Genomic DNA, 19,866 nt, shown 5'->3' on the forward strand with positions numbered 1-19,866 from the left:
GTCTCCCAAACATTTTGGGGGAGAAAGGGTATGTCCTGGCTAGTTTTATGTCAACTTGACACAAGCTAATGTCATCTGAGAGGAGGGAGCCTCAATGAAGAAAATACCTCCACAGAACTGAGTTGTAGGCAGGTCTGTAGGGTATTTTCTGAATTAGTGATTGATGAGGGAGAGCCCAACCCATTGTCGGTGGTACCATCCTTGGACTGGTGGTCCTGGGTTCTATAAGAAAGCAGGCTGAGCAAGCCATGAGGAGCAAGCCAGTAAGCAGCATCCCTTCATGTACTTCTGCATTAGCTCCTGCCTCTAGGTTCAAGCCCTACTTTGGTTCCTGTCCTGAATTTCTTCAGTGATGGAGTATACCATGGAAGTGTAAGCCAAATAAATCTTTTTTCCCCATCTTGAAATTAATCATGGTGTTTTATTGAAGCAATAGAAACCCTAACTAAGACAAAGGGTCTCATTATAGCTCAGGTTTGCCTTAGGCTCACCACATTGACAAGGATAACCTTGAACTTCTAACCCTCCTGTCTCTACTTCCCAAGTGCTGGGATTAAAAGCATGTATTTTTGTGTCTGTTTTACACAGTACTGGGGATGTAACCCACAGCTTCCATTCTTGTCATATGTGGTTCAGAGACACCTGCTTTTTAGCTTGCATAGTAGTAAACTCCATATATGATTTGATTCAGAATGTAGAGAATCGAATGCCAGTGTGAAAAATTCCTTCCAAACCTCAAGTCAACCAATTTCATGACCAGAATCTATACACATCTGGATCTCTGTTAAGTCAAGCTACTGTGTTTTGAAACACAACCACTCATTCTGAAAGAAAGGAAACCCACTCTCAGTTCAGCAGGTACTTATTTGTAAGACATTGCTATCTGCCTGGTAGCTATGTTGTGAGCTGCTCACATCCAGCACTTGGAATCAGTCAATCTTTATCTACCATGCATCTGGGTATCAAGTTGAGTAAATTTCTCTCTCAGTATAATGTGGATAGACCTTGTTTTTCTAGAACAGGCTTTCAGTCAATACTTAGTTTTTGTTTTGCTTAAAAAAAAAAATAAATGGGAGAGTTGTTTGAAGGAGGGTATAGATTAAGACAGAGTTTTGCTATGGAGCCCAGGTTGAACCTGAGCTCTTGCCTCTCCAGTGCTGGGATAGCAAGTGTGTGACAATGTGCCCAGCTGTTTATGGTGTTTTGTTTTGTTAACTTTGTATACTGAAACAGGCTTTAGATATACTGGAGTTTCCATTATAGTACAAGAGTTGATAAGAGACCTTTCAACCTACATAGCTCTAATGGTTGCCTCTTATCTACTTCCAGTACACTGACCAAAATTATCATATTATCATCCAATGAGTACAACACTAGTTACTAAAGAGTTACTCAGGTTTCACCAGTCTTTCCCACTAATGCCTCTTTTCCATTCAGTATGTAATCTAGCATCATATACAGTACAGTGTTTAACCTTCCTCATCTCCAAAACAAACTTTCTCTTGGAGGCCAAATGAGGGCAAGGTAGTATATGTTCTGAACAATATGGTGCTGAGCTCTTGAATCCAAAAGGAAATTCCATCATATGTGTCTGAAAGTCCTGAATCCAAGGTACCTCATCAGGGTTAGTGTCAAAAAAGAAAAGAAGGGCTAGTGTCAAAAAAAAGAGAGAAGGAGGAAGAAAAAGAAGAGAAGGAGGAGAAGGAGGAGGAGAAAAAGAAGTCTTCCATTAGCACTTCTTACAACTATACGAAAGGATTTGACAAGTAGGTTATATTTAGCTAGCAACATTCTGAAGGTGACAAAGTGAGAGGGATGGCCTTCCCTGTCTCTCTGCTTCATTTCTGCTCAAGCTGCATTTTAAGTTTTCACTAGAAACTGTAATATTTAAGTATAACAGAAATGCTGAGAAACAAACACCCACACCAACGGGGAAGGAATGCTGCTATGTGTGGTTTTGTGTGCCCGAAATTAAGTACCAGCTTTCAATGGTTCAAGTTAACAATTTCTCAGCTTTAAGGTGATGCAAACAATACACATTCGGTAGGAAATATATTTTGGATTTTGAGTTCAGATTTTTCCCTAGGCTAGTGACTTGTAGCCCCATTCATCCTAGTGATGGGGACATCTCCCAGGCAGTCGCGCCATCATGAAAGTGAACAGCTGCTACTCCATTGTGTGCAATGGCTGCTAAGCTAGTGTTAGTAGGTCAGGTGGATTAAATGCAATTTTTTTTAGCCTATGATGGATGATAGAGACTTGGCATCTGTATGTACCACCATTATCCTTATTCTACAGGGAGAGGGATAGGAAACAGAGTTGAAGAGGTTAAGTAAGTTGTCCAAAGTCACAAGAGCTTGTAAATGATACAGATAGGATTCAAGACCAGGTCAGCCTGACTCCAAAGCTGCTCCTTTTAAGTATGTCAAAGTCCTTTAGTATGTCAGCAGTGCCACAGGCAGTGCTGACTGTTAGGGATACAGTACTCAATTCCTACAGGCCACTGGGCAGCAACTAGCTACGAAGCAGCTAAACATACACCGCCCCATCTTGCTCTCAAACATTCTTTGGCTTGGTTACAAGCAAAGAAATTTAGGAAATACAAACGATCAGTGACTATCCCCAGATGCAGCAGTGTTCACCTACAACCCTAGCCCCTAGAATCTAGAAGCAGGAGGAACACTGAAAGTTCAAGGCCAGCTTTTTCTCCATAGCTAGTTCCAGGTCAGCCAGGGCAACATAGTAAGACCCTGTATCAAAAATCCCAAAACAGATGGTTTAAACCAGCATCTTGAAATATTATATTTTCTTCAGGTCTTCAGAGTAAAGACCTCTGCCCTCTAAATATCTTGAGGCTAACAGTTATACATGGGCTTTTAAAGTAAGATGTATTTATTCTATGTGTATAAATGTTTTGCCTACATATATGTGTACCACAGGCTTGTCTGGTGTCCACAGAAGAGAGGGTCAGATACCCTGGAACTAAAGGTACAGATGATTATGAGCCATCATGTGAGCACTTGGAACAGAACCCAGGTCCTCTGCAAAAGTAACAAGTGTTCTTAACTGCTGAGCCGCCTATCTCTCACCCCACAGATGGGCTTGGAGAGGTTTATAATACTCGTTCCTACATTGTGTGGCTTGTGGCCAGGTGTTGATAAAGTCATCCAGCTGGGTTCCTCTGGTGAAAATGAATGAGAAATACAATGTGGAAATCTATATATGGTAATGGAATAGAATCTGCTGAGAAAAAAAAATGTATGTTTCAAAAATAATAGTTGTATTTCATTTCAAGTGTCCCCTTGAATTTGGACTAATTGGCAAGTTCTAAGAGAGGTGCCAATGGTTCACGACTGCACTTTGTGGGCAAGCCATTCTGAATTATATTCCCCAGAAAAATGACTAATGATCCTAGGAGTTATAAATTGTAATTTGATCTTAAGGGGGAAGGGTTAGAGGCCTTAAATCTCAGCAAATGACAATTACTCTCTTTTCCTGCATGAAGACAACCAAGCATATCAAATACTCAAACCCCGTGGTTCTCAGTGCTGGGAGGCATACACTGTAACCTTCAGTGTCTATGTGGTACTTCTAGAGACTACAACACAACTTTTCTTTTTTTTTTTTTTTTGAGACAGGGTTTCTCTGTGTAGCCTTGCCTGTCTTGGAACTCACTCTATAGACCAGGATGGCATTGAACTCAGAGATTCACCTGCCTCTGCATCCCAAGTGCTGGGATTACAGGTATGTGCCACCACCACTGTCCAGACTATGACAATTAATAAGTCAGGATGTGGCCTAAGCCTTGAAAGTTTGAAAAGAATCCCTAGAGGAGTTTAGGCACAGATTGGGGACTGTTGCCTTAAGCCAATTGTGGCTGTCTACTAGAATCACTTTGGGGATCTGTTAAAAACTCATTCACACAGTTGGAGATGGCTCAGCTGGTAAAGGTTATTAGGCTCACAACCAAAACAGTCAAAAAATTTAGATATTTGAGCCATGTGATATAACACGCGCCTCCCGTGTCGCCCCACGCCCATGGAAGAGAAACACGAGAGACAGTATTCGGGTAGTTACTGCAAAACGAGGACTTTACTTCTTGTCACGGTAAAGCGGAAAGCCGCGGAAGGACTGAGACTCGGAAGGGGCCTAGCTTAAATACAGCCTAGAGTGACGTATTCACTTCTGATTGGCTGTTCGCTCACCACCCAATATTATGCCTCGGGATTGGCCAGTGACTTTGGCGCGCCTTTTGCCTTTTGCAACTGCGCAGTCAGTTGTTTACAAGTGGGAGGACAGGATGTCCACGCCATCTTGGAATGGCAAATCACTGCGGCTCCCAACAATGTCCTATATTAATTTAATCGGAACATCTGCTTCAAGTCCATTGCATAAAACAGTAGCTTTTCATATTATGTACTGTCCTAGGAAACTCCATTTCTAAGGTAGATTTCAACTCCTTTTGAGGAGAAAGGATGACTGTAGCCCTTGAGTAGCTCCAGAAATGGCAGGAAGCAACCATGGAGCATAGACTGATAAAGGACTTATTCTTCAGAATAGAAACTGATCCATCTGATACATTTTATGTGGGTAAAATAAAACTGCAGGGGCATATTAAAATCATATCAGAGACATGAGGCTCAAGAACTTACCAAACAAAGCAACCAAGGAAAGGGTGTACATTTATCACCTGGACCCCACAAATTGATGGACACCTAACACTGTGATGGCATGACCCTACACTAACCTATCATCTGATACCTAGTATGTACATGTCACAGACCAAGGATTCCTTGACTTGGCTTGGTCCCTTATTGTTGATGAAGACTAGTTGACTTCCTGCCCATCCACCTGTTTGCCCATCTGGGCCTGAGTCTAACCCACCATTTCCTCCTCCACCCAGTTCTGCCTTTTAACCTCACAGATGCACACTGTAGTTGTGCTCCAAAACTTGACTTGCACAGCTCCTTCCCAGCACAGGTTGGTTCACTCTTTTATCAATACAAACACTCCTGAGCCCATTCCTGAAAGCTCCAGAAGTCTGCTGCAGCCTCTTTAACTTATATTCATTCTGTAACACATACACATAGACAGAGCTGTATCGGTGTATTGATTGTGTGCAGTGTGCTATGAGAGTTAGTGAATAGGATTGGAATAAAAGAACTTGTATTCACTTCACCCAGGCTTCCAAGCTAGGAAGATTTTTTTTTTTGAGACAAATTGCCATTGAAACTGCTAAACCTTGTGAATTGATTCAATAAATTCTGACATTGTAGAATGCGGTGCAAATGTGTTTTCCTCTACGTTTCTGGTATAGTGCAGTCGCAGCAAGATAGGGGATTTTCAAAAGCATCACAGGAGGGCCATCAAGATGACTCTGTGGGTAAAGGTGCTTGCTGCCAAACCTGGCCACCCAGAACTTACATGATAGAGGGAGAGAACTGACTTCTACGTGTTGTCCTCTGACCTTCTATATGCAAGATGTGGCGGGAGGACACACATACACTTAATTAATGCAATTAAAGCACCACAAGGGATTAGAATGTGCAGATAAGCCGGAGAACCACTGTGGCAGCTAAACCTCCAAAAGTGGCATAAGAGCAATGGCAAAAGCAGGCAATGGTGGCTCACACCTGCAATTCCAGCACTAGAGAAGTCGAGGCAGGAGGACTGCTTTTATTCCCACATTAGCCAGGGCTACATAGCAAGATCCTGTCTCAAACAAACGACAACCAAAAAGGAGCCATGGCAAAACTGGCACTGGCACTTGGTAGCAACTTGAATTGCTTAAAATGGACTGCCTTGATTACGTACGTACGTGGATTCAGGGGGCATGCATGTGGAGCTCAAGACAACGCCTTGCTGGAGTCAGTTCTCTAATTCCACCATGTGGGTTCTGGGAATTGAAGTCATCGATTATCTGCCTTAGCAGCAAGTGCCTCTATCTGCAGAGCGATCTCGCCTGCCTTTCAGCAACTTTACAATGAGACTTCTCAGCAGCCAGTTCTGAAAGACTGGAAGCAGACTGAGGATAAATCCTTAAACAATTGTTTTACTTTAAGATTAAAGTGACCTCACATTCCCCCATGAGTGTATAAGAGTTAATTTTATGGCTCATTTAGAATCACTATCCACTAATGGTATGAAACACTGTTTCTTCCAAATCTACTGTCTGTTTTTGACTGCTGTGGTAAAGGCCATGACCAGAAGTAACTTGGGGAGGAAAGTTTACTTTAGCTTACAGAGGAAGCCAAGGCGGGACCTGAAGCAGAGACCACAGAGGAGTGCTGCTCACTGGCTTGCTCCTGTGGCTTGTTCACTTTGCCAGGACCACCTGCAGGGATAGCACCACCCACAACAGGCTGAGCTGCCTGATCAATCAAGAAAATGCCCCCAGAGACAAGCCCACAGGCCAATTTGATGAATGCAATTCAATATTGCTCCCCTCTTCCTATACTACTCTTATTTTGTGTCAAGGTGACAAAAAGAAAACCAAAACAAACACACCAACAAAACCTTTATCAGAACATCACCCCAACAATTATGGCGGACATGAGAAATTAAATGCTTTACAGGAAGAACATCACAATTCACAGCTCTTGGTTCTAGCGAAGAAGACTATCACCAATCTGATGTGCAGTTTTATTCATCACATCAACCCCTTCTTGGAGACAAAAAAACAGAGACAAGGACTACTACCCCACCCCACTCCACCCAACAGCATACATGCACTTAAGAGTTGTCTGCTCGCGATGAATGATGTGCATTCAGAAATATCTGAAGATGTTATGCTCAAGAGTCTGTTTTAAGAGATCTTTAGGGGCTAGCAAGATGGCTCAGAGGTTAAGGGTGCTTACCACCACGTCTGACAATCTGACTCCCATCCCTGGTACTTACATGCTGGGAGGAGAAAGTCAACTGCCAGGGATTGGGATTACAGGCATGAACCTCAAAACCCAGATCTCTTCTAATATTTTAAATAATTGTGTGCTGTCCTGTATAGTGTATACACTGTGTTGTTTTGACATCTTGATAACCTTCTGGCTAAAGACTCTACCCCCTTTCAGGCACCCAATCCCCCAGAGCTAGTCAATTCTCACAGACAGCAAGGGCTAACCTCCACATTCATGTACACATACATAAACAAAGAAGTAAAAACAAATGTAATAAAGTCCTTAGGTGATTTGTATGTAACCAAGGCTGAGTATATTTTTAGCAGTTAGTGGGTCTCTAACTTGAGTGTGCATTCGTATCACCAGCAAGGGGTGGCAAAGCACAGATCTCTGGATGCCAGCCCCAGTGCATCCAATTCAGCTGAATGATGCTTCAAATGCTGTGCTTCTAACTGGCTCAAGGGATGCCAGAGCTGCAGGTCCATAGGACACACTTGAAAAGTAAAAATCCACCTGTAAAGCACTGGTTCTCAACTTTGGCTGCACAGTAGAATCACAAGATGTATGGAGGGTACACGTTAAGAACACTAATACCTGATGTCTAAAAGCAGAGACACTGATAAAAGGATGATATATAACTAAATGTTTTTAGCCATAAAGAATAGTTTTATAATGTCAAACAGATTAAGCCAGTCTCAGAAAGACAGATACCAGTTTTCTTTCATATAGGACCTAAAATTAGAATCAAAAACTGTCTAGGTGATCAAAAGAAGATGTGCATGAATAGGCCAAGGACATTCTGCAGGGGGAAGAGACGGTCAACATATAAACATATGTACTTGAATATAGATACCCTATGTAATGGTATCCTATATACTGGAAAAAGACAATGAAACAGTTCGGAAAGAAATCTCCAAGAGATTAGACAAAAGAGAAAAAAAAGAACTAAAATATACATATGTAATACATGCAATAAAATGTATAGCAAATATGTGCTATGAAAAACCAAAGGAAAAAAATACTGACCCCTTAGCCTTTCCCTATGACAATGAATCTATATGTAGTCCAGACTGGCCTTGAATTCACAGCCGGTCTATTGCATCAGTTTTTCAAATATTGGAATTACAGGCATGAACCTCAAAACCCAGCTCCCTTCTAATATTTTTAAATAAGTATGTACTGCCTAGGTAGTGTGACTATTTCTGCACACTGTGTTGTTTTGACATCTTGATAACTTTCGGGCTAAAGACTCCAGCCTCCAGCTGCCCAATCCCCCAGAGCCAGTCAGTTCTTAGAGACAGCAAGGGCTGAGGCCGAAGCTACCCATCAGTCAGCTTGCCATCACTGAAACAAGATGCCTACCATAAGCGACTTGAAGAAAGTTTGTTTTGGTTTACATTTCTGCTCCATGACATGTAGCCAATTGCTTTTGGGCTGACAGATCCTAAGGACAAGGGAGCACAAGGTGGAGAAAAAGCTTATGAAGTAAAGAAAGACAGAAGAAAGGGTCAGATCTCACTATCCTCTTCAATTATCTAACTTCCTTGCACTAGACCCTACCGCCCAAAAGTCCCATTATTTTCCAATGGTGCCACAGATGGAGAATTAGCTTTTGACATATGGGCCTTTAGGGACTCTTTCCAGATCTAAACAACAGCAATGTCTCTGAAGAATAAAACAATCACTATAGATCATACTTCCTGTAACTGCCCTGAATACCCAGAAAGGCAATACTCCTCTACCTTTAGCATCCCAGGGCCAGGTAGCAGACAACTAGGGACCACTCCTATAGCTCAAAGCCTGCAAAAACTGCCCCAACTAGTTAATCCTAAGGTTTTGTTCCTTCCCTGCCTTTCCTGAGGAAAACACAATAAGGTACATTACCCAAACCTTTACATTTATCCATCTCCTGCCTTCTGATCATTCTGGTGCCTTCCCTATGCAGACCTGTGGCATACCTCCTATTCTAGCATTGTGAATGTATAAAATGCTGTGTTCTTGAACCTTAGTGTCTCTTCTTGATGCTGCACATATCTCTAACAACAATGTACAACGTTAGCTTGGAATAGTGGCACGTATCCATGATAACCAGTACTTAAGGGGTAAACACCACCAGCCTTAGCTACATAAGGCATTTGAGGCCAGCCTGGGCTATGTGAGATCTTGTCTCAAACCACCAACAAAAACTGTCTTGAAATATATACCTCAATCAGTAGAGTGTTTGCTTAGTATGGGCAAAGTCCTGGATTCAATCCTTCACCAGTATGACACAAAAATTGAGTATGGTTGCATACACCTGTAATTGAGGCTGAACTCAGGAGAGAGAGGCAGGATGATCAGAAAAAAAGCTCAAGGTCATTCTTGGTCACATAATGTGTTCAAGAACAACCTGGAATACTAGACACCCTGTAGTGGTTTGAATGAGAATGGACCACATAGCGTCAAATATCTATGTGCTTAGCACCCAGTTGATGAGCTATTTGGGAGGATTAAGATGTGTGGCCTTGTTGGAGGAGGTGTGTCACTGAGAGTGGACTTTGAGTTTTCAAAAGCCTATATCAGAGCCAGGGTGTCTCTGCTGCCTACTGCCTGCTGATCTGATGTAAACCTCTCAGCTACTGCTCCAGTGCCATGCCGTCCTTTGTGCCTCCATACTCCCCACCATGATGTTGGACTCACCCTCTGAAAACTGTAAGTGATCCCAGAATTAAATAATAATAATAACTGTAGCCTTTGTCACGGTGTCTCTTCACAGCAATAAAACACTAAGACAGATAAAACAACTTCAAATATGTATGACATTTGATAGCATTAACTACTTCTTTTGAAAAAAACAGTCTGCTTTAGGAGCATTTAGGACTGAGGAAAATGTAAACTTCCTGTTGACCTGATTATTATTTTGTAATTCTGGCAACACACATAAGTTCCGTGTCTTCAGACCATTAGAGTATTCAAAAGAAAAAGTTAGACAAGTACTCAAGGATAACTCCAGAATTCAAAAAAAATCATGGACTAGAGACAGTGAATATAGTTAATTTCAACACTCACTTTATTATAATACATACTGGATTACTATAGGATTACTGGCACTTTCTTCCTCTATAACACACAGGACAATCTAAGTATCCAGCCCTTCCTTTCAGAGTTTCTTAACCCCTCTGGATATCTCTAATGACCAATCCTCCTTCTACAGGTAAGAGATAAATGGTGTTATTGTCCCTAGAGATGACCACATTTTCTCTTTAAGTTTTTTTTAATTATTTTTAAGTTGTGTGCATTTGCCTGTGTGTGAATATGGGTTTGTGCATGAGTTCAGTGTCCATGGAGGTCAGAAGAGGGTATCAGATCCCCGGGAACTAGTGTCATAGGCAGTTATGAACAACTTGACGTGGATGCTAGGAATTAAACTCAGGTCCTCTGCAAGACCATTATATGCTTGTGAATGCTGAGCCATCTCTCCAGCCCGAGATAACCACATCATCAAACGACAGTCTAGAGGTATCCAAGTCTAGAAAGCCCAACAACCCTGTAATCACTATATAACTTTGTCTACATTGTATGTGTATAGTATGTGTACACACACACACACACACACACACACATCTGTGATTATACTTGTGGAGGACAGATGCTGATATCAGGTGTCTATTATTTTTTTCAACTCTTTTTTTTGAGACAGGGTCTCTCATTGAACCTGGCGCTCACCTATTAGCTAAATTGACTGGCCAGGAAAGCCCTCAGAATCTCCCCGCCACCCATATACTTCTCAGCACAAGAACAGGCAGGTGGCACTATGTCCTGTTATTATGTGCTGGAGATCCAAACTCAGCTTCTTGTGTATGTGCAATAAGCTCTTTACCCAGCTCATCATCTCCCTAGCCTCTTATTCTGCTTTGTAAAAAGCTCAATTTGGTTCTACTTCCTAAAAACAGTTGCAAGGGGCTAGAGCTGTAGCTCAGTTAGTAAATGGTTTTCCCTCGCATGCATCCTTCCCTGGCTTTGATACCCATCACTGCATAAAGTTATGTGTGGTGGCACATGCCTGTAATCCCAGCACTCACAAAGTGTAGGCAGAAGGATCGCAAGTTCAAAGTCAACCTCAGTTACATTGTAAGTGCACTGTGAGATCCTGTTTCAAAACAAAACAACAACAACAACAACAAAAAAAAAAAACCCAAACAAAAAACCTGCAAATGGTAAAATCTCAGAGTGAATATACAGATCCTGGTCAATATGAAATTATTGCCAGCTGATCAAAAGACACTTATCCCCACAACAAAAGCAAAATCCCATGGCGGGGAAAAGACTGTATATTGAATGATGTATAGACAGCAAAAGGATGGAGCAACACAAATTCAGGCTCAAGGAATTAGGAACAGTCAAAGCTAGGGAAATATGGATAACTCCAAAGGAATAGGACAAGCTACAGTTCAATCTGCCTCAGAGAAGAAGGCCAGACAAATTCAAATTCAAAGATTGGTCTTTCTGGTGATGCTTCCACGGTCTCCCATGGCAACCTGGGTGTCTCTGAAACCTCAGCCTTATCAGCTTGCAGTCTCCTGGTCTTAGCGAGTGAAGAGGAGGACCAGCTCACAGTGTGGGGTGTGGGGAAACAAATCCACAGGTACAGCTTCTCTCAGGACGAAAGGGTCACCTAGAAGCTTCTTAGCAGAGTTTGGAGGACAGCATAGTCTGCAGAAATAGACCAGAATGTCAGTTTATAGAAACAAAGAGAAGCAAGCACACGAGCACCGGCATTTAAAATTGAAGTCCTTTGTCTGTAGTCACACAGTCCGTGTGTTTCTCATCCCCATTTCTCATTATTTTCCTATAACTGGTTTGCTTAGCCATCTTCCTTACTAGGGTACAGATGCTCAACTTACAGTGAAGCTGTGGCCCAACAAACACACTGTAAGCAGACAATATTAAATCAAAATTCATCTAAAGGACTGCAGAGATGGCTTTGGCTGGCAAGGCACCTGAGTTCAACTCCCAGAATTCATGGAAAAATGTAAAGTGTATTGTTGGCACATTTGAAATCCAGGTCTGGAAACTAAAACCAGGCAGATCCCTGGAGCTCACTGGCCAGTAGGTCTAGTACTGGGTGAAACCCAGGCTAGTGGGAAATCCTGTCTCAAAAATGGTTTCTGAAAAACAATACCTTTAGGTTGTGCTTTGGCCTAAACACACACACACACACACACACACACACACACACACACACATACATTCTTTTGTGCTTTAGCACTATTGCACTTTTCTACCATATGTACATAGTGTCTTGTCAAATAAAAACTGCCTTGCCTTTTTAGGGCCATGTTTAGAAATTCGCTCACTGTGCTAGCTGAATTCTAGGTTTAGTCTTGTTTTTGGTTTTTTTGTTTGTTTGTTTGTTTGTTTTCTGAGACAGGGTGTCTCTGTGTAGCCCTGGCTTTCCTGGAACTCTCCGTCTTAAACTCGGAAATCAGCCTGCATCTGCCTCCTAAGTGCTGGATTTGAAGACATGAGCCACCATGCCCAGCTAGGTTTAGTCTTAACCTAAGTTAAGTAAAAAATGAAATAACATTAAAAGGTACAAAAGGTAATCTTATCTGCCTCTCATATGTCCCTGGTTCTTTCATTTTAAAATATATTTTAGATTTAATTTTTGTGTGTATGGGGGGTTTTGCTTGTATGTACACATATGTCCCACATGCATGCCTTGTGCCTGCAGAGGTCACAAGGGGGTGTCATGTCCCCAGAAATTAGAGTTCCACAGGGCTATGAACTACCATGTGAGAGCTGGAAACCAAACCTGAAGCCTCAGCAAGAGCATCAATTGCTCTTAATCCCCGAGCCAGCTCCACAGTCCTGTCTCCAGTTATTAGGGTCTATTTCTGAGGAGGGGCCCTTAATTAAAGACAACAAATAAAGTAATGGGGCTTCTTTGTGGTATTTTCAAAGCTGTATATCACACATCATTCTCATTTATTTTCCTCTTTCTCTATCCTTCCCCATGCTTCCTGCCTCTCTGACTTTCCCCAGGGAGTTCCCGCTTCTGCTCATCAGTCCCAAAGATCCCCCTGATACTTTATGACCTATACACAAACACACACATATATGCACAAGTATTTACAAGGTAGGTTCCATGTATAAGAGAAAAGAGTTAGCATCTCTCTTCCTGTTTGGCTTCTTTTCCTTAACCTAATATTCAGTTCATCAAATTTCCTGCAAGTGTGATTTCATTTTTCAAGACTTACTTTTTCATCATGAGTGTGTGCATGTGTGTATGTGTACACATGTGCATTGGAGGGTTGCCCAAGGAAGCCAGAGCTGTAGATCCCCTGGAGCTGGTGTCACAGGTGGCTGTGAGCTGTCGGATATGGTTAAAGGTAACGACACCCAGTCCCTCTGCAAAATCAGTACATTTTCTTAATCGTAGAGCCCCAATTTAAATTTTTCTCTCCCAATTTAATTTTTCTTGCTATCGGTGTCTCATATAACTTACCAGAGTCTTTCTATAAATATATAAGCAAGCACAAATATACATCTTTCTCATCCTTTAATCTCATTACCATATGAACAATTCTATCCCTTACTAGTTCTACTTAGTAACAACATTATCTCAGAACCTAAATCAAAAGCCACAAAATATGTACTTAGTTATACTTTAGAAGATACTATTGAGCCAAGTGTGACAGCATACACTTTTAGTTCCAACATTTGGGAAGCAGACGCAGGTGGAACTTCTTGAGTTTGAGGCCAGCCTGGTCTACAGAGTTAGTGACAAAAGTGCAAAGCTACATAGTAAGACCATGTCTCAAAAATACAGAAGGAGAAAGAGGAAGAGAAAGAGAAAGATGATGATGATGAGGAGGAGGAGTTGGAGGAAGAGGAGGAATTGGGGATGCGGCTCAGCAGGAGACCACTCAGCAGCTTGTGTGGGGTCCTGGATTTGACATCTAGCAACACTCCTGAACACAGACAAAGACACACACTGGAAGCAAAGAGAGAACAAGCAGAAAGGGGGGGGGGGTTCCTTTTAACTCCTATAGTTGACATTGGGGGTTTTTATCAGATATACAGAAGAATTCTAAAATCTCAATAGTAAAATGTCAACCCACATAAAGATGCACATAAGAGCTGCATCTCGTGTTAACCTGTAAATATCTAAAGATTTGCAAATGATCAAATAAAGGAGCTGGAACAGTCACTCAAGCAGGGTGCTAGCCTAGCATGCACAAAGCATGAATATCACATACGTTATGCTAAGTGAAGGAAGATGCAAAGAAATCCATAGTGTATGGCACAATTCAAGGAAATGCCAGGCAATCCTCAGCACTTCACAACCAGATTTGGGACATGAAGGCTGCAGATCACAAATTCAAGGCCGTTCTGGGATATATAGAGAGTTTGAAGCCAGTTGGGAATATATGAGACCCTATCTCCAAAGAAAACTGACAAAAAAAATATTAAAAACCAAAACACTCAAAAATCTGTAGCCACTGGGGAAGTGCAAAGAAAAACCACAATGAGATACCACTTTCTGTGAACTACAAGAAAAAAAAAGGCAGAAACAAGACCTTAAGATACACATCTCTGGAAGGATACCTACCTAGCATGCAAGTGGTCCTGGGCTTGATGGCCAGCACTGGAAAATAGTTTTTTTTAAAGCCAATAACAAGATTTGGGGAAGATACAGAGACTCTGAAATGCTCTTAGACCACTCTTGGTACAATAGGACAGCTGCTTGGAAAACCAACTGAAGTTCCTCAAAAGGTTAAACTAGTTGCATATGGTCCAGCACTTCTCCTTCTGGGTCTTTCTCGAAGAAAAAATGGAAGCAAAACTTGCACATGGGTATTTATTGAGACATCAATCATGAAAGTCATAAACTCATGAGTAGATAAGTAAGAGAGTATATACATACAGTACAATATTATTCTTTTTTAAGGCCAAAAAGAAAATGAAAGAGAGATAAACATTTAAACACAGATAAATACCACAGACATTATGCTAAGTGAAGGAAGATGCAAAGAAATGCATAGTATTTGGCACAATTCAATTCAATTAGATGCCAGGCAAATCTAGAAACAAAGCACATTGCGGGTTGCCTAGGATCAGACAGCAGGGGTGGACCTACACAGTGATACTAAAAAGTGCAGTTTCTTTTTGGGAAGACAAAAAAATGCTCCGATTTAGACAGTGGTGACAGCTGCATGAGTCTGAAAACAAACCACCCAAAACTCACTGAACCGTCTTCTTTTAAAACAGGAGATCTATTTTGGTTTATGTGTACTGGGTGTTTTCCCTACATGTTTGTCAGAGGAGATAGGCCCAGGAAAACAGGGCCCTCTGAATCAACTCATGTGAGCTCACAGAGACTGAAGCAGCAAGCACAGGGCCTACACCAGGTCCTCTGCATACACATTCTAGCCACTCCTACACCGAGAACAAGTGGGTCTCTGACACTTGTGCCTATTTTTGGGACCCTTCTCCTATTGGGTTGCCGTGTCCAACTCTGATATGATGATTTTTGCTTCATCTTATTATATTTTATTGTTATCTCTTAGAAGCCTGTTCTTTTCTTTCTTTCTTTTTTTGTTTGGTTTTGGGGTTTTTTTTGTTTTGTTTTGTTTTGTCTTGTTTTTTTGCAGGAAGGGTGGTGTCAGGGTTTCTCTGTGTAGCCCTGGCCTTCCTAGAACTCTCTCTGTCAACCAGGCTGGCTTTAAACTCAGAGATCCACCTACCTGACTGGTCTTCCAGGATAGAACTTAGAGAAGGTTTTAAATTGTCATAATTTATATTTTTTGAATTATTGGGTTTCTTTAAAAACACTTTGAGGGCTAATTTTGAAAAAATAGAAAGTTTCTATTTTGGGAAAAATGGAAATAACTTTAATTATTTCCTATTTTTTATCTTAGTAAAATACACTTAACATAAATTTTAACCATTTTTAAATCTATTTTGTTTTTTGAGATATAGTCTCATTATGTAGCAGTGGTTGTCCTGGAACTCAGTATATAGATCAGTCTGGCTCCCTCAAACTCACAGAGATCTGCCTGCCTCTGACTCCCATGTTCTGATATTAAAGGTGTGCACCTCCACACACAACAATTACAAGTTTCTTATTTACCATGACCAACCCTGCAAGAGCAACAAGTGCTTTTAACCACTGAGCTATCTCTATAGCCTTATAAATTATATTCTTTAAATGATAAAATTATGTGGATTATGAAGTATATCTCCATAAAGCTACTGAAAAAATAATATAATATAATATAATATAAATAATATACTGTCAAGATTTTCCACTATCAGTACATTATCGTGTATTGTGTTCCATCTTATGGATTTTATATTATAAATAATTTATCCAGTTGTCTTCTGGTGACTTTTAGAATATTTTTCTTTTGATGTTAAAACATTACAATAAGCAATTTTATATGTCACTTTTATGTATGGAAGTGAGCTGCAGGATAAAAATCTGAGGAATAGGAGCTGAAGCAGTGGCTTCATTCATTTCAAAATCATTAAGAAAATGATTTTTGCTTCATCTTATATTTTATTTTGTTACATTTTTTTTTTTATCTCTTAGAAGCCTTTCTTTTTTTTTTTTGTTTTGTTTTGTTTTGTTCTTCCAGAAGACCCAAGTTCAAGTCACAACACCTATTTGGCATCTCAGAATTGTCTGTAACTCCAGTTCTAGGAGATCTTTTAACTTCTGTAAGCTCAGGCAACAGAAGTGGTGTAGACATGCACACAGGTAAAACACTCAGTACACACAAAATAAAGTAGTTCTAATTGAGGCAGGCAGTTCTGGATCACCATGCATGCATACATCTAAATTTTTCTACATTGTTAAATTTACCTCCAAAAGGATGGTATTCACTTATATAGATTAGTACTCAATTTATACCAGCAGCATTTTAATTTTTTTGTCCCTATATTGTCAGCAATGCATTATCAATTTTTTTGTATTTTTCCCAGTTTGAAATGTAAAAGGTGTTTCTTTAGGGGTGTGGCTGCTGGTAGGTTGCCTGCACTGCAGTAGGTAGCCCCACCCCATGGGCATACAGGCAGCATGAACTGGACTCAGTGGATTATTTTTAAAAAGAGAACAAGGAATTGGGAGGGGGATATTTTGACAGTCTAGAAGGAGTTGAGTAGGGTAATGGGCTGGATATGATCAAAATATACTATGTCTATGAAATCCTCAAATGTTTTACATGTATATATGTAAATATATGTGTGTATGTATGTATGTACACACACAGATGTGTATTTCTATGTACATTGTTACGGGTTTTAGACAGGCTGTTTCTATGTAGCTCAAACTGGCTTCAAATACCAACTCACTTGCTATGTAGACCAGACTGGTACTGCACTCAGAGATCTGCCCACCTGCACCTTCCAAGTGTTGGGATTAAAAGCCTGTGCCACCACATCCAGCTCATATTTCTATTTTCACAGAGGAGGCAGCATCACTTCAGAATGCATGAACACATTAATACTACTTCCTTTTCTTATTTTCTGTTACTTTTCCAACTGCAGATCCTGTTTCTTGTTCACTTCTTTAGGGCTTGATTACAGACGGAGGAAAACAGTTTGTAATATTTACTGCAAATGGTTTCTGTAAGTGAAACTATTGACTGTGCTTTGTCTCATGTAAAAGTGCCAGTTTTTTTCTCCATAGTTTTCTCCATATTGAATCATTATTGGATACACTATAATTTACCGTTTCTATAGCCCAGCGGTTGCTAGTATATTTGGAGCATGCACTTACCTACCATCAGTGCTTTTGGAACATTTTCATTAGCCCAGCAAGATCCCATGCACCCCTTAACAGCCACACCTCACACTTGACTCAAACCAACAGTAGCTCTTGGTAGCCACAGACCTTTCTGTTTCTATAGACTTGTCTATTCTGAACATTTTCGGTTTTTGTTTTGTTTTGTTTTGTTTTGTTTTTTGAGACAGGGTTTCTCTGTGTAGTCCTGGCTGTCCTGGAACTCACTTTGTAGACCAGGCTGGCCTCGAACTCAGAAATCCACCTGCCTCTGCCTCCCAAGTGCTGGGATTAAAGGCGTGCGCCACCACCGGCCCAGCGAACATTTTCTATAAAACAATTATTCTCTCTTCCTCCCTCCCGGTCTCTCTGTCTCTGTCTCTGTCTCTGTCTCTGTCTCTGTCTCTGTCTCTCTCTCTCTCTCTCTGTGTGTGTGTGTGTGTGTGTGTGTGTGTGTGTGTGTGTGTGTGTGTGTGTGTGATGCCTTTCTGGTGTATACTTGTATGTGGAAAGTGCATTTGCCCATACAGGTACATGTTGGGGTAAGGGATGATGTTGGGACATCTTCCTCAATGACTTTGCATTTTAATTTTTGAGACAGGGTATTACTCAATCTGGAGCTCATTAATTGGCTAGGTGGCTGGTTAGTGAGCCCTTGGGATCTGCCTGTCTCTGCCTCTCAGCATCTGACTTAGAATGTGGTCTGGATACGAAGCCTTTAAATGACTTATAAATATCTTCTCCTGTGCTATGAGCCGGGTTTTTTGTTTTGTCCTGACTTTAGTGTTATTTTTATTTTTTCCTTTGGGCTTCTGATAACTGTATTAAAAAAGAAGACTTTGCTTAACACAAGGTCATGAAGATTTTAAATGTATTCTTCTAAAAATTGTATAGTTTTAGCTCTCACATTTAGTTCTATGATGTATTTGTTACTATTTTAGTTTTGTTTTATTGAGACAGACTCTCAAGTAGCCCAGGCTGGCCTCAAACTTACTATGTAGCCAAGGATAGATGACCTTAAACTCCTGCCTCTACCTCCCAAGTGCTAGGATTATAGACATTTATCATCAGTCCTGGCTTAGTTGTTTACATTTTTAATTCATTTTTGTGAACACTACATAGATAATAACAGTCCCATCAAATTAACTTAGCAATAAGCATTAGCAAAGCATTTGCTTTGCATCCCTACTCCCCACAATGCTCATGGAATAAAAATCACTGACTGATCAACTTCTTAGAAACTATTTCCAGGGTTGGAGAGATGGCTCAGCATTTAAGAATGCTGTCTGCTCTTGCCAAGGATCTGAGTAAGGTTCCCAGAACCCACATGGCAACTCACGACCATCTGTAATTCAAGTTCCATAGGATCCAACACCCTTTTCTTGGGCACCAGGCACAGACATGGTGCATGCACACATACATAGGTGAAAACTCATATACATACAATAAAAATAAATCTTTTTTTAAAGCTACTGTGGAAATCAATGTGGAAGTTTCTCAAAAAAAAAAAATTAAAAACAGAACTACCATATGACTCAACGATACCCACTGGGTTATAATATACCTAAAGGATTCTAAGTCAGCATATTATAAAGATATATGTACATCCACGCTTACTGCAGCTTTAGTCACAATAGCTAGGAAACAGAAGCAGTCTAGATGTTTATCAAGAGATAATTTAAAAATGTGAGATAGAGCTGGGGTGATAACTCTGTATTAGGACCTATGTTTGGATCCATGGTACCCACATAAGAGCTAGGTGGCAGCACAAGTCTGCAAACTCAGCACTGTGGGTAAGGAAATGGAGAATGGCAGATGCCAGGGCTCACTGGCCAGCCAATCTAGCTTAAACAACAAGCTCCAGATTCAGTGACCTTTTCTGAGAAAAGATAGGATGTCAGTGAGGTGGCTCACTGGATAAAGGTGCTTGCCACCAAGGCTGATGACCTAAATTTGGTCCCCAGGATCCACATGGTAGGAAAGAACCAACTCCTTCAAACTGTCCTTTGACCTCCACATATGCACACATTAGCACAGAGAAAAGACAGAGCAAATGAGGTGGACAGTAATAGAGGGATACTCTCAGCATTGAAGTCTGGCTTACACACACACACACACACACACACACACACACACACACACACACACGAAAGGAATTTTATTCAGTTAAAGAGACAAATAAAATTACAACATTCACAAGGAAAT

The 19,866-nt window shown here is 40.8% G+C and overlaps 1 protein-coding gene across 3 annotated transcripts in view; it reads right to left on the reverse strand.

The window, feature by feature from the left end:
• Trmt2b (tRNA methyltransferase 2B) overlaps positions 1-19,866 on the reverse strand; it is a 92,265-nt gene that overhangs the window by 26,808 nt on the left and 45,591 nt on the right. For 2 of the 3 annotated variants that reach the window (XM_034486278.2, XM_076918844.1), the window contains exon 13: positions 6,503-11,585. The exons of the other annotated variant lie outside the window; for it this stretch is intronic. In XM_034486278.2, the coding sequence (XP_034342169.1) occupies positions 11,459-11,585 (127 nt within the window). In that variant the 3' untranslated portion in view covers positions 6,503-11,458. Of the gene's footprint in view, positions 1-6,502; positions 11,586-19,866 lie in introns of those variants that run through there. 3 annotated transcript variants of the gene reach the window in all.

This window comes from Arvicanthis niloticus, chromosome X (assembly GCF_011762505.2).
Source record: "Arvicanthis niloticus isolate mArvNil1 chromosome X, mArvNil1.pat.X, whole genome shotgun sequence".
Lineage (NCBI taxonomy): Eukaryota > Metazoa > Chordata > Mammalia > Rodentia > Muridae > Arvicanthis > Arvicanthis niloticus.